The 13,756-nt window shown below is 40.2% G+C and overlaps 1 protein-coding gene across 12 annotated transcripts in view; it reads right to left on the bottom strand.

Moving 5' to 3' along the window:
• KANK1 (KN motif and ankyrin repeat domains 1) overlaps nucleotides 1–13,756 on the bottom strand; it is a 218,070-nt gene that overhangs the window by 13,739 nt on the left and 190,575 nt on the right. For 8 of the 12 annotated variants that reach the window (XM_027549392.1, XM_027549393.1, XM_027549394.1 and 5 more), the window contains 3 exons: nucleotides 3,349–3,540; nucleotides 2,562–2,670; nucleotides 869–1,111 (listed from right to left, as the gene is read on the bottom strand). In XM_027549392.1, the coding sequence (XP_027405193.1) occupies nucleotides 869–1,111; nucleotides 2,562–2,670; nucleotides 3,349–3,540 (544 nt within the window). The remainder of the gene's footprint in view (nucleotides 1–868; nucleotides 1,112–2,561; nucleotides 2,671–3,348; nucleotides 3,541–13,756) is intronic. The other 4 variants (XM_027549397.1, XM_027549401.1, XM_027549396.1 and 1 more) reach the window with 1 other exon arrangement.

Genomic DNA, 13,756 nt, shown 5'->3' on the forward strand with positions numbered 1-13,756 from the left:
TGGAGCCATTTGAAAATACTTGAAGTATAAAGACACTTACCTTGTGTTAATGCAGTTAAATACTCATTTGCCAAATTAGTTTTCTGAAATGTTCTAGTTATACTTCACATGGTGAAAAAACATACTGAAATTTCCATCTGTTCTGTTCTCTCCTGTTCTATAAGCATTGATTCCACGTTTGCTAAGGCTTTAAAATTGGCTACACTTTTAGTACATGTTTTAGCCAACCAGAGTGTTTGATATTTCAGCTGCTGTTTATGACAGTCCCAAAGCCATTCTTGTGGTGATCCCAATCACTCAATAAGCAACAAACTATGGGCATGTGACTGATCACATCATCTCTATAGTAACTGTGACCTTTGGTTGAGGCCAAAAACTGTTCCTCTCATATAATATCAGTACAGACCCATAATATCAGTAAGGACACCTGTATAAGGATAAATGGGTAACGGTAAAATCTGAAACTTTAAAACGTGAAATGTGTTGGTTACAAAAAATTCTAATATGGCTTTAAGTATAATTGAGGTTGTTAAAACAATGGAAGCTTTAGTGGTGCTTAAGAGTTTGGTGGATGGTGCCTCCACATACAAAGTGAGATATTAAACAGTTGAAGAAACAAAGGTGAACAGATACCAAGCCCTTCTCTTTGCTACCATAAGAGATCTAGCAGATTATTACTTCTGCACTTGTATCTACTAGCATCAGGACAAGAAGTACACACCTCTAAGGACCAGGTAAAGTTTAGCGCTTTGTTGGAGACTGGAAAAATCTATTAAGATTCAACTGCACAATCTACACAACCAGACAATTCTACTGCCAAAGTACACCAAACGTGGCAAGGGTCGGGGAGGGGGAGGATGTACCACACCTCTCTCTGATTTCCACCTTCTCAGGTTCGCATTCTGGAACCTGCATTTCATCTTCCACCCTGGTGGACGTGAAACCTTCCACATTAACTGCGTGGTGGCCTTCTGCCATTCCCCGAGTGTCTTCATCCTCCTCTTCCTCCTCCTCTTCCTCGGGAGGATACTCAGGGACATCACACTCGTCATCTGACTCGGAAGAAGAGCTTTCATCTGAGCTGGAATCATCACTGGAAGTGGTTTCATACCTAGGTGGCAATTGGGAGTTCAGGAGATGCGAGGTGCGCCCATGAAGACCCAGTGACAGAAATGTTTATGAAGGGAAAGCTGCTAAATGACTCCAGAAATTTCACCAGTGGTTTTTAGACCCTGCACTTAGAAGTTTGGAGTAAGGTCTACTTAGAAATCTGGTGGTTTTGAATGGGTTATCACTTAAAAGGGATAACCAAGGTTGCTGAGCAGTATCAGATAACCACTTGTAGAAAATAGTATGTATATATATAGCACCTCTGCTGCTGCTAAGTCGCTTCAGTCGTGTCCGACTCTATGCAACCCTGTAGACGGCAGCCCACCAGGCTCCCCCGTCCCTGAGATTCTCCAGGCAAGAACACTGGAATGGATTGCCATTTCCTTCTCTAATGTGTGAAAGTGAAAGTGAAGTCGCTCAGTCATGTCCGACTCTTAGCGACCCCATGGACTGCAGCCCACCAGGCTCCTCCGTCCATGGGATTTTCCAGGCAGGAGTACTGGAGTGGGGTGCCACTGCCTTCTCCATATAGCACCTCTAGCTTAGTGTAAATCAAAGGAAATTTATTTTATGGAAACCAATTCTGCGGTTGTTCATCTTTCCTGTTCCTTTTCTTTCCCCTTTTCATTCTTCCTATTTTGTACCTTTAATTCTCCCATTGTCCAAGGTGAACAGATTACGTAAGTAACCAACAGTTCCTCTGGTACACGCTCTCCAAACTGTGGGACACATTACCCAATAAAACGCTAATGACTTGGAAAGCAGACACCACTAAGTTAAACCTTTGTGGCACGCTTTACTATAAATATTATCTCAACTAACTCTGCACTATTGTTTCTTGTTGAGCCCATGTATGGATTAATAGGATTAACTGCTTTGATTCAACTGTAGGAGGACAAACAGGCTTGACTATTTATTTACCTGGGCCAATTACAAGAGAAGGAATAAAACAACTAAAACACATTCCATTTAGAAAATGAAGAAGAGATGGCATGGCGAGGTTACTCTTCGGGCAAGAGGCCCTACTATTTTGTTTGTAAGCCTGGAGAGCCAAGCACAACAACCCGTTCTGAAGGAGTGGATGACTATCCCTGGCTCACGGAGCAATGCTCTCAGTCTTTGTCTGTTGCTCAGTCCTGCCACAGGTAAGTTACAAGCTGTCCAACAATGTAGGCAACCTGCTGCCTGCTGCTTTCCTTGAAGACCATTTGTTTCACATCAAAGGTGAGAGGATGTAAATTACTCAGCTTCATCAGGTATCCTTTCAAGAGCGAAATATCCTTACAGAGAGCAAGAGAGGAGAGAGGCCCAAATGCACCTTTATGAGGAGGGAATCTTCTGTCACCCTATACGGCAGCATCCTAGACTAGCACCTTTAAATAGGACTTGGGTAGACAGGAGGCAAAGGAAACAGACCACGTATCAACACTAGTACCTCCATCTTTCCTTACCCTCCATTAATGCCAACAAACTGAAGATTCTTTTTTGCTCCATTTGAATCTTTGTTGGCATCTTTCTTCTTCATGATGGACTTCAGCGTACTTTCATTATTTGTACATACTGTGGAGAAGTGAATCATGGTGATCAAAATTAATATAATTCATACCCATATAAGTAAGTGAATAGGTATTCTTTATGTACATTCATTTTTTATTTATGTAACTAGAGATCTTGGCATGTATATATGAGAAACTTGTCCAAAATCCACTGGAAAATTGTGTGCATGCAAAGAAAATAATTCAAAGTTCCATTAATAACATTCTTTAAATGCAAAAAAAAAAAAAAAATCCATTAGTCCTTCCAGACATAACAAAAGCAGTGACAACTAGCATCTATATCAGGCTTTACTGTTTATAAAGTGATGTCATATCTCACTTGATCCTCAAAAACCATCTAGGCACTAAGATAGGGATTATTATTAGTCGTTTTTTTTTTTTTTTTTTTTCAGTTGAGATAAACCTAGAAAAATTTATACCTGCCAGACAGGTATAAATGAAACAGTGAAATGCTGTTTAAAATATTTTGTAATTTGCAACATCAGATGAGTTTTCTTAAGGGGACCTCATTTCTCAAGGGGGCTTTCTTTGATAATCTTAAGAGATATTCTAGGCCTACTTCCTAACAACTGTGTAATCATTTTTCCAGGTCAATTTATAAGAAACACGGGCATTAGACTGGAACGCTGACAACTCTGGTCCTGTGCTGATGCTGAGAAGGGTTGTGAGTGAGGAAAGTTACCATAGAGGCCAGCGGCTATCTGGTCGTCTGTCAGATTCACTGGAGACAGCATGCTTTCCTGGGTGGGGAAGGTATCCTGGCTGCCGATGGGCTTCCCTTCCGTGGTCCCCGCCTCCTGCAGGGATGTCTGTGAGTTTAATGGCCCTCCTGACTGAAGGGCTCCACACTTACAGGTGTATTCCAAATTACTGCCTGTGAGGAAGGAGAAGGGTGTACAAATGTGTGATGCTAGGACCAGATAAAATGCGCTAAATGGCTTTAAAAACAATTCTTGCAATTCATCATTTTCCCAAGCACTTTTCCGGTGTTTTCTTTCTGCATAATTAGCACTACTATCCAAGCCATCTAAAAATCAAACCCCCAAGGCCTTCTTGACTCTGATCTCTTCCCTTTGACCACATCCGGGTCGGTCCTTCTAACTCCGCACTGCCTCTCTTCTGTCTGTTCTGGTGCTGCCACCTTACCTTACACTGGACTACCAGTGTAGCATCCTGACTGTCCCTCTTCCTTCACATTTACCCCTCTCCCCACTCAGCTCAAATCCCATCCTTATTCCAGTTCAAACGCAACTTGAAAAACCTCAAAATCTCTCTACCACTCAGAAAACATAGTTCATGCTATCAATACTTAGCCAGATATTCTAACATCTGCCATTTGGCACTAGCTTACCTCTCCAGGGTTATTTCCCACTACACCTGTGGTCTTTTTGGGGTGCATCCCAGCAGGCGGAACTCCTCCCAGTGTAGAAAGTGGGGTCTCCTCTTTTCTCACAAGCACACCTGCCTCAGTTTACTCTCTTCTGCCTGGTGCTGCTCCTTCCCTATGCTCCCTCACATGCACAACCCTCCCATTACTTCCTCTTCCAAGCCTTACCTCATCTCCCCACTGGAAACTAACTCTCCTTCCTCTGAACTCTCAAGGCCCGTCTTTAAGACTCTCCTACAAGATCTATAATACAAGGTACTAGCTGATTCCTTAGACTCCCTTCTTGTCTGTAAATATTTTAAGGGCCTACAAAACTAATTTAATCAACTTTGTTTCTCTCACTCATCTTCTAGATTGCTTTTACTTATGTTAGGTACTTAATATCTGTTCACTGATGAAGCAGAAAAATTGAATTATTATTATATAATTTATATATATATATATATATATATAGGTATAGCACAGAATTTGTGGGCTTCCCAGCTGGTGCTAGTTGTAAAGAACCCACCTGCCAATGCAGGAGACATAAGAAACAGGTTTGATCCCTGGGTTGGGAAGATCCCCTGGTGGAGGAAATGGCACCCCACTCCAGTATTCTTGCCTAGAGAATCCCATGGACAGAAGAGCCTCGTGGGCTACAGTCCATAGGGTCGCAAAGGGTCAGACATGACTGACGTGACTAAGCACGCACACACACACACACACATAGAATTTTCTACGTGGCTGACATTTCCTAATTCTGTTCATCAACAGCACAGTGCTTCCTCCTTTAGTTCTGTAGGCACTGGGACCTCTCTGGTGCTTTCTTCACAAATCCACCTCCCAACTCAGCATGGACAGAGAGTACTGAATGCAGCCCTTCCAATAATGTTCAACTGCCCCACGACCTGATGTGACCCCTGACAGAGAATAAGAAATGTCTCCAGTGCCTTTTCAGGCTCCAAAATCACTGTGGATGGTGACTGCAGCCATGAAATTAAAAGATGCTTGCTCCTTGGAAAGAAAGCTCTGACAAACCTAGATAGCATATTAAAAAGCAGAGACATCACATCACTGACAAAGGTCCGTCCAGTCAAAGCTATGATTTTTCCACTAGTCATGTATGGATGTTAAGAGTGGGGCTATAAAGAAGGCTGAGGGCTGAAGAACTGATACTTTTGAACTGTGGCGCTGGAGAAGACTCTTGAGAGTCTCTTGGACAGCAACTAATCAATCTTAAAGGAAATCAACCCTGAATATTCACTGGAAGAAATGATGCTGAAGCTGAAGCTCCAATACTTTGGCTAGCCAAAGCAAAGAGCCGAGTCATTGGAAAAGACCCTGATGCTGGGAAAGATTTAAGGCAAAAGGAGAAGAGGGTGACAGAGAATGAGATGGTGCGATAACATCAATGACTCAATGGACATGAGTTTGAGCAAACTCAGGGAGACAGTGAAGGAGAGGGAAGCCTGGTGTGCTGCAGTCCATGTGGTCACCAAGAGTCAGACATGACTTGTCCACCAAACAACAGCAACAACCAGTGCCTTTTCTTACTTTAAGTAAACAAAGCAGGGCATTTATCTTCATTCCTCCTTTTCCAACTTCATTCATCATTACTTCGAAATTACTACAGTAACCTCCGAAGAGTCTCAACAGTTAATCCTCAAGTGCCAAAACACTCCCTAGAGAAACACCTTCACTAGGCACTTCCCCATTCAAGAACCAACAATGAGTTTTACAATGCAAATACATTAACAGTTTTATTGTTATGAAACCTTAAACAGTCACAAAAGTAGAGAATGGTATAAAAAATCCCTGTTTCCATCACTAGCTTCAATAATGATCAGCTATCTGGTTTCATCTATACTGCCTCCAGCCATTCACAATGATTCTTCTGAAGCAAAAGGTGAAGATCCTATCACTTTCATTCATAAATATTTCAGTATATATTCCTAAAACATTCTTAAAAAATAAGCATAAAGCTAAAACCATCAAATCTAAAAAAAAAAGATAATTTGAAATTATTATATATCTGGTCAGTATTCAAATTTCTGCAGTGATCTCTTAATGTTTTTTAATAGTGTTTGAATCAGAACCTCAGTCCTATATTTCCATTGGTTACTATGGCTTTTAAGTCTTTTAATCCATAGTTCTCTTTCCTTCTAAACACAGCTTTAAAAATACTTTTTAAATTGACATATAATTTATATAAAATAAAATGAACAGAATTTCAGTGTAGAGTTTGATGAATTTTGGTAAATAGGCATGTGTGTGTGAGCACCTCCCTAATTTAGCCACAGAACATTTCTGACAACCCAGTAAATGCACACTTCCCATCAGCTGCCCTTTTCTAGATAATCTTCCCACTGGAGGCAACCACTCCTCTTCTCCAGAACTTGGTTTTGTAAACTAGGGCTTTTAAAAGCTCCTCTAGTCAAGGTCCACCTTCTCAAGCAGGTGCCTGAGGATCCTTCACGGTGAACAAGGACAGCTACTTCTTGCCTGGGGTAGTTAAACTGCTCAACAACTCTACCCTCTACTCACTCAGAGTGGTCTGGTGACTGAGTTACTCCCACCTCTCTGCCCTTCCTTACTAGGCTGTCTTAACAGGCCTGGAATTTCAGCTTCCTTTACCAGCAGAATTCCACTCATTCTTTTCAAGGGTTGGCGTCATTTCGATTTCCTGTAATACATCCTGCCCTCTGTTCCCTTGGTCTTATACATCCCTTCTGTGAGAATGTAAGCTCCCTGAAGTCCCTCCGTGCTACATTATGTGTCCTCTGCAGTGCTCTGAACAGTGCTGGATAATTGAAAGACTTCAGTAAGTGCCTGTGTAATTCAACAGAAAGTCACAGGGACTCTGTTAAGTCTAATGAGCAAGGCAAAGAACAATGATAAATGATAATAAGTTCTCATTAGCTGGGTCAGAGGAAATTTGTCACCTTTATTGTCAGAAAATGTTTTTCAGATTGTGTTGAAACTCTGGCTGCTCTTGAGTGACCCAGAAACAATTGCCTGATCTTGATAAAGACCCATTGTTTTTAGTGGGCATAGATAAGATGACACACACACCAGCTTTAAGACTGACAAATGACTGCTGTGTTCAAGTAAAACACATGAAAAGTGCAGCCAAAAAAGTCAAAACTAAAGTGGCCAACAAAATTCAATGGTCTCAACCTGGTTGCCCTTAGAATGCCTGAGTTGGGTGTAAGATACAATCAACTATATCTGCAGATGGATCCAGTATTAGTGGTTTTTAAAGTTCTGCAAGTGAGACTTCGCTCAGTGGCGAGGAATCACCTGCCAACGCAGTAGACACAGGTTTGATCCCTTGTCTGGGGGAATCCCGTATGCCGCGGAGCACCTAAGTCCATGTGCCACAACTATCAAGCCTGTGCTCCGGGGTGGGGGATAGGGGGGTGGTCTGTAACTACGGAAGCCTGCGAGCCCTAGAGTCCATGCTCCACAGCAAGAGAGGCTATCACAACCAGAAGCCTGTGTGCTGCAGCTGGGGAGTGGCCCTTACTCACCACAACTAGAGAAAAGCCCACTCAGCAACAAAGACCCAGCATAGCCAAAAATAAATGAATAAATAAAAAAATTTTTTAAAGTTCTGCAAGTGATTCTAATGTGCAGCCAGGATTACGAACCAGTGAATTAAATTAACCAATCAAAAATTTGCTGAAAACAATGTAAAACTTGACTGTGGTAAACAAGAGTTTAGACTTTCCTTTAAGAAGAGCCAACTCATTGGAAAAGACTCCGATCCTAGGAAAGACTGAAGGCAAAGGAGAAGGGGGTGGCAGGGGATGAGATAGTTAGCTAGCATCACCAACTCAATGGACATGATTTTAAGCAAATTCTGGGAGATAGTGAAGGACAGGGAAGCCTGGCGTGCTGCAGTTTATGGGGTCACAAAGAGTCAGATACAACTTAGCAACTGAACAACAAAAACTGATTTCACTCTATCAACTTGGACCATGTGAATTATCAGGAATTGTTGGTGGTTTAGTTAGCAGTCCTGGACCACTAATGGTAGAAGTCCATGACTAACAGTAAACACCATGCAAACAGTAAGGGTTAACAACAGGAACAGTCACCGAACACCTTCAGAACTCTGGTACACCGCCCACGCTGCTCAAAATTCCACAGTGGGCAACAGTTGTGCAGGTACCACTGGGGAGTCAGTGAACAGGGGAGGGGCAACTGCAGTCTTCGGTCATTAACTCAAGCTTATAATGGCCATAAATGCCAGTAAAGCATGAGCTCTGTTTTACAACTTGACCAGATTAGTGATAACTAAGACACAGCAAATGACAGAAATCTCAATGTTTCAGAAAATAATAGCATCCTCAAAGCATTAATCTAATTCTAAAGTACATTTAGCATTTAATATATGGATAATTTTACTACAAGCTAAGGCAAACTGTAATGAAAAATAAGAACTTTTTTTCTTATGTTTTTGACTTTAGAAATGTTAAAGCTATATGCACGCTAAGTCGCTTCAGTCGTGTCCAACTCTCCATGACCCCATGGACTGGGGCCCGCCAGGCTCCTCTGTCCATGGGATTCTCCCGGCAAGAATACTGGAGTGGGATTGCCATGTCCTCCTCCAGGGGATCTTCCCAACCCAGGGATTGAACCTGAGTCTCTTATATCTCCTGCATTGGCAGGCGGGTTCTTTATCACTAGAGCCACTTTTATATATTTTAAAAAACCAATGAAAAACAGAGACAGAGAAGCTTTTAAAGAAATCACCTCCTACAGTCTCCTCTGTGATATTTATCTGTCTAGAACGGGTATTAGTTGTTGGCACATACCAAATATGTTTCTAAATTTGTTAGAAAATTGGCTTTTATAAATAAAATGGATTTTAAAAGTTGCTTTGTTCACATACTGTAGCTCTTCTGGCATGCTAACTCATATTTTTATTTATAATGCCAAGTACTTTCTGAAAACACAACTATGAACAGTGTGGCCAACTATTTAATTATGTTATTGTGCCAGATTTTCAGTTAAACATTTGATTTGATTTTTAAAGAACATCTAGCTTACTTGTCAAAAAGAAGTAGGACTGAAATTTCTGAATCATAATGGAGGCCATTCATTTAGGCATTTTCTCAAAGTGTAACTAAGAATTCAAATGGGTCTAAAATAACACTTCTATTTTTTCCATAAGGAAAATGGCTTGAGCACAAATGTACCCTTTTCAGTCTACATGTTAGTTTGGGGAACTGACAGTAGAGATTATTCATGAAGGATCGCCTTCACTGGTACACATTGCTTCTGAGTGGAAAGTACGTAGCTCTGATGGAGGAGACAGGACAGTCCCTTTCTGTCTGTAGGCTCGTCGCTCAGAGCTCTCCTTGAGTACCCATGCCTGTGGCCACCAGCATGAAGTCACTAAATGGTGAGAACTGCAGTGTAATAATTTCTAGGGCCATTTTAGTATTTTCCTGAGAGGTACCAGATAGCTGTCATGAATGTAAAAATGAGTATTTGGAAATTAAAATGCTAAAGTGTATCAAGAATCAGATGCTCCCTCACCACAACCCCACCCACATTTAATTACACACCAATCCAAGACTTGACCCAGAAAACCCACACTGACAGGCTGCATTAACTAAAACTTGGGTTAAGCCGATGTGCTCTTGTGTTCTTCCAGATACAGCTAACGTTGTCCTCTCTATCCTAAGCTCATCTTCTCCCTAAACCTCAGAGAACTTAACAGAAGCTGAATTCTTCAAGCACTTTTATTTTCACATTATTCGGTGGCTAACATATACCTCCACAGGTTATCATTCATATTTCTGGTATATGTGTTTTTGCTTACCAACTGGATTGCAAGTTCAAGGCTTACACCACTCTCTCTCTCTGTTTCAGTACCACACTTTGCATACAGTTGACAATGAATTCGTAGCTATCAACTGATCTGAATAGAGATGAGGACAGAGCACACTTTAAATATGTTTACTGAAATACAAATGACCTGCTGATTGAAGGAAGAACCAGTGATTGTAACCATCAACTATTACCAACAATTCCCTTCATCATTTATGAATGGACATCCAGAAACTAAATGCCACTTCTGTTCTTAAAAACCACCTATCTCTATGCTTTAGCCAGAAATGAACTGCATACTTCACAGATTCATTCAGAGTAGAAGTGTCAAAGTAAACTTGCATCTTTTCCCAGAGTGCATATACTTATTTCACTAATACTCGTCTAAAATGATAAAGCATCAGTTTCTCTTTTAAGAAATTAATTTCAAACAAGAGTCAACTGAAGGGCTCATAAAGGGGGTGGACTGATTTTAAATCTTTATAAAAGATTTTTCTCAGAGCTGAAGTGTTTTTCCCAAGGTCAGTAACAGATGTCCTAGATCTGTAATTTCAATCTGGGCGTTGGGGGGGGGGGGGGGCGGGGGGGGGACAGTCAGCTATCCCTTTTCAGAGTCTGATAAAAATTATGCACTTTCTTTACAAAAATTCCAAACACAAAACTATTTCATGAAGCTATGGAGCCCAGATTAATAGCACTCATTTTAAGGCTGTTTATTCCATAATATCTCCCAGAAATAGGACCTGAGTGTGCCTTACTGAGTGGTAGCAGTGGGTGGCAGCAGAAAATCATGAATTTGGGGAAAAAATGTTCCTCAGATGAATCTGATGGGCAGTCTGGTGAAGAGCTAATTTTATAGAGTAATTCTGCTGAAAGGGCCCCATGCAAGAAAAATCTAAACCTACCCTCTCAAGACACAGGAGGACATGGCAGCCCAATACCGCTCACCCCAGGTGTGACTGCAAGTTCTTGGGCAACCAGTACCAGACATCAGCTCTCTGACCTCTGGGTCAGAAGACTTTCACATCATGTTCTCACACACAATGTTCCAGAAACATTTGGTTTGGATTATTCAATGCTCTTATAGCATTACTAAAAGCAAATTGTGATTTTTAAAGAGAGGTACTGGGACCAGTAAATGGTATATGATTTGAATTAAGGAAACTAACCAGAAACGGTATTTTGTAACGACCTTATTTTCCCTGTTTTTGCTTTGGCTTGGATGTCTGTCTACAAAATTGCTTTCACAGTTACGGGAATGACTTCAAGTTCATAAATTTTTTTCTTTAGCAAACCCAAGATAACTAAGAGTACAAATATGGAAGTTGATTTAAAAAGCAGTTCTTTTATTTGAGTATGAGAGATGAATTTTCTATAAATCATGTGGCAGGCAGTTAAGTTCCACAGTTATAGATAGTTCTGTTTGTTATTTGCTCAGAGACAGTCACATATTTTTAGAGTATTTGTAACTGCAAGTCATTTGTCTAGAATATTCTCTCTCCTTCTCTCCTCACAGGTAAAAAAAAAAGAAAGAAAGAAAAAGTAATCCACTTCTCAAAACAAAACAATCCAGTTAATTCACAGAAAGAATAACCATGTTTTTCCTGAGGTTTCTGAGAAACTTATTTCCTCTTAACCTTTTAATTCCACGAAAGAAAATATTAAATACATTAAAAGTACTTTACAGATCATCTTTGATTACCATCAAATTCAGATGCATCAAAACTGTGACATTACCTCTCAAATTCTGAAAAAAATGTCTGTGATGTTTCATGTGAAAAATACATAGGCCATATATGATTCAAATATCAAAAAATGATGTCTCTGAAATATAGAATTGCACCCCTGAACATACCAAACACAAGGGTTTACCCCATGACAGCATGAGGGAGGCTCTCAGTATTTCGTGTTCTTCTGAACTGTTAACTTGTTATAAGCACATACTCCAGTTATAACTTCAAGAAACTGAATAGGAGTGCAAGGCATTATTATCGTGCTGTTAAAATAATGCTATTTTGGATATTAAAAAGTGATACCTTCCGATCTTCAACCCTTGGAAAACTGAAGAGGATTCTCTGGGCTTGGTACTAATATATACCTAGTTTAATTTGGAGCTTCATTTTGAGCTTTGACACAGATTACGGAAGAATCTGAATTGAAAATTTATTCTACTCTTTTTGTGTTTTCTCATTGCTGTAGTTCTTTATCTTGATAAAAGTGTTACCTGGAGAGGTGTAACAATGGGGGGCAGGGGAAGGCGATGGCTAGGCAGAATTATGAAGACAAAAATCTGCATTAAACACAAAAGACTATTCATAGCATGTCTGTTTGGCAGTTTGTTCTAGACCTACCTTTCCATTTTTGTAAGTATGGAAAACAGTTAACAGCAAGGACAGCCAGCATTTACACTCTGTGCTGTAGACTATTCCAAACGCTTCATTCATACTGATTCACTAAAGATTCAGTTCAACCCTGTGAGGGAACAAAGACAACCTGTCCTAGTGCTGAGAAGGAACTCGAACCCAGAACACCTGGCTTTGGAGCCCAAAAGTAAATTCTTTAAACTAAAATACTAGGTTCCCATAAGTGATCATTTATATACAGAAATGTATTCTAGACTGTACATGAGCAATGTTCTCTAGTGTTCAGGGTGCACAATAAGGTGGACACACTTTCACTCTTCACAGCCTGTATGTTGAGATCTCTACCCTATCAAGCCGCTTTCATTTTCACCCCATACAACACACACCAGATAATAAAATTTTACTTCTCTAGGTTAAGTTCCCAACCAAATTCCTTCATTAGAACTTTAAAGCAAAATACAAATGTGATGCGAATTACAGAAATACTTTAAAGTTGTTCTTGCGTGCTCCAAGAGGGAGCTGCCACTATGATCAAATAAGTGCTATAAAAAATATTTATGTTTTGTTCATGAATGTTGTAGGTTTCCTGCATTTTAGCTGATTAATTAGGTGTTCATGTGCAGGGTCAGATCTAAACATTGATGTCTGGAATGTCAGGGTGACTGGAAATAGACCAAAAAACACTGCAACACAGCCAGACAAAACCTCCACCCGAGTCTTGATGCTCCGGGTATCAGGCGGATTACACCAACGATACAGCTGAATATTTCTGGCAAGAATGTGAAATAGAAACCCTGGTTTGGGGAGGAGGGAGGAAGCCTAGCAGGAAAACGCTCTTAGAATGGATGATGTGCTGTACCATCTGTGTCTGGAGGTATTTAAGAGTCTCATTTTTGACTTCAACATCTGACATCATGATTTTTAAAAAGCAGTGGAAACAGACATATTATTAGTTACTTAAGACCTTGCTTTAGTTCACACATCATTTTAATCCCTTTAACTAAAATGACTCCCTATATATTCATTAGACTCTTGATTCTAAAAGGCAAAAATCTGTTATACATCAGCTGTCACTGTCATGTTCATTTTTTCTTCCACAATAAGCTATCTGTTTCACAGCACAGTTACTAAAAAATGAACATTAATTCATGTTTGCGGGTGAAACCTCAGAAGATATAAAAATAATCTATTTTGAAAAAACCGTGAAAAAAAAAATCTATTTCAATCTATGTTAACCATTGCCTTTTTGGCTATCGAGGGAAACAAAGAATTTGAAATTTTTGTTAACTTATATTTAAGTCTCTGCTGCATGTTTTCACATAAATTTAATGCACACCATACCAATCATTTAAAGCATTTTAATTCATTTTATGTGTAGCACTTGGCTAGAGCAGAGTGTGTGCTTTTAGTAACTCTGCAAACCTCACACTACTGTTTAGCATGTCAACAAAAGAAACCAGACTGGCACGCTAGCAGCACTACCCCAAGGATAACAAAGGTCCCTGTGCTCACTGTAAGCC

The sequence above is a fragment of the Bos indicus x Bos taurus genome, chromosome 8, assembly GCF_003369695.1.
Source record: "Bos indicus x Bos taurus breed Angus x Brahman F1 hybrid chromosome 8, Bos_hybrid_MaternalHap_v2.0, whole genome shotgun sequence".
Classification (NCBI taxonomy): Eukaryota; Metazoa; Chordata; class Mammalia; order Artiodactyla; family Bovidae; genus Bos; species Bos indicus x Bos taurus.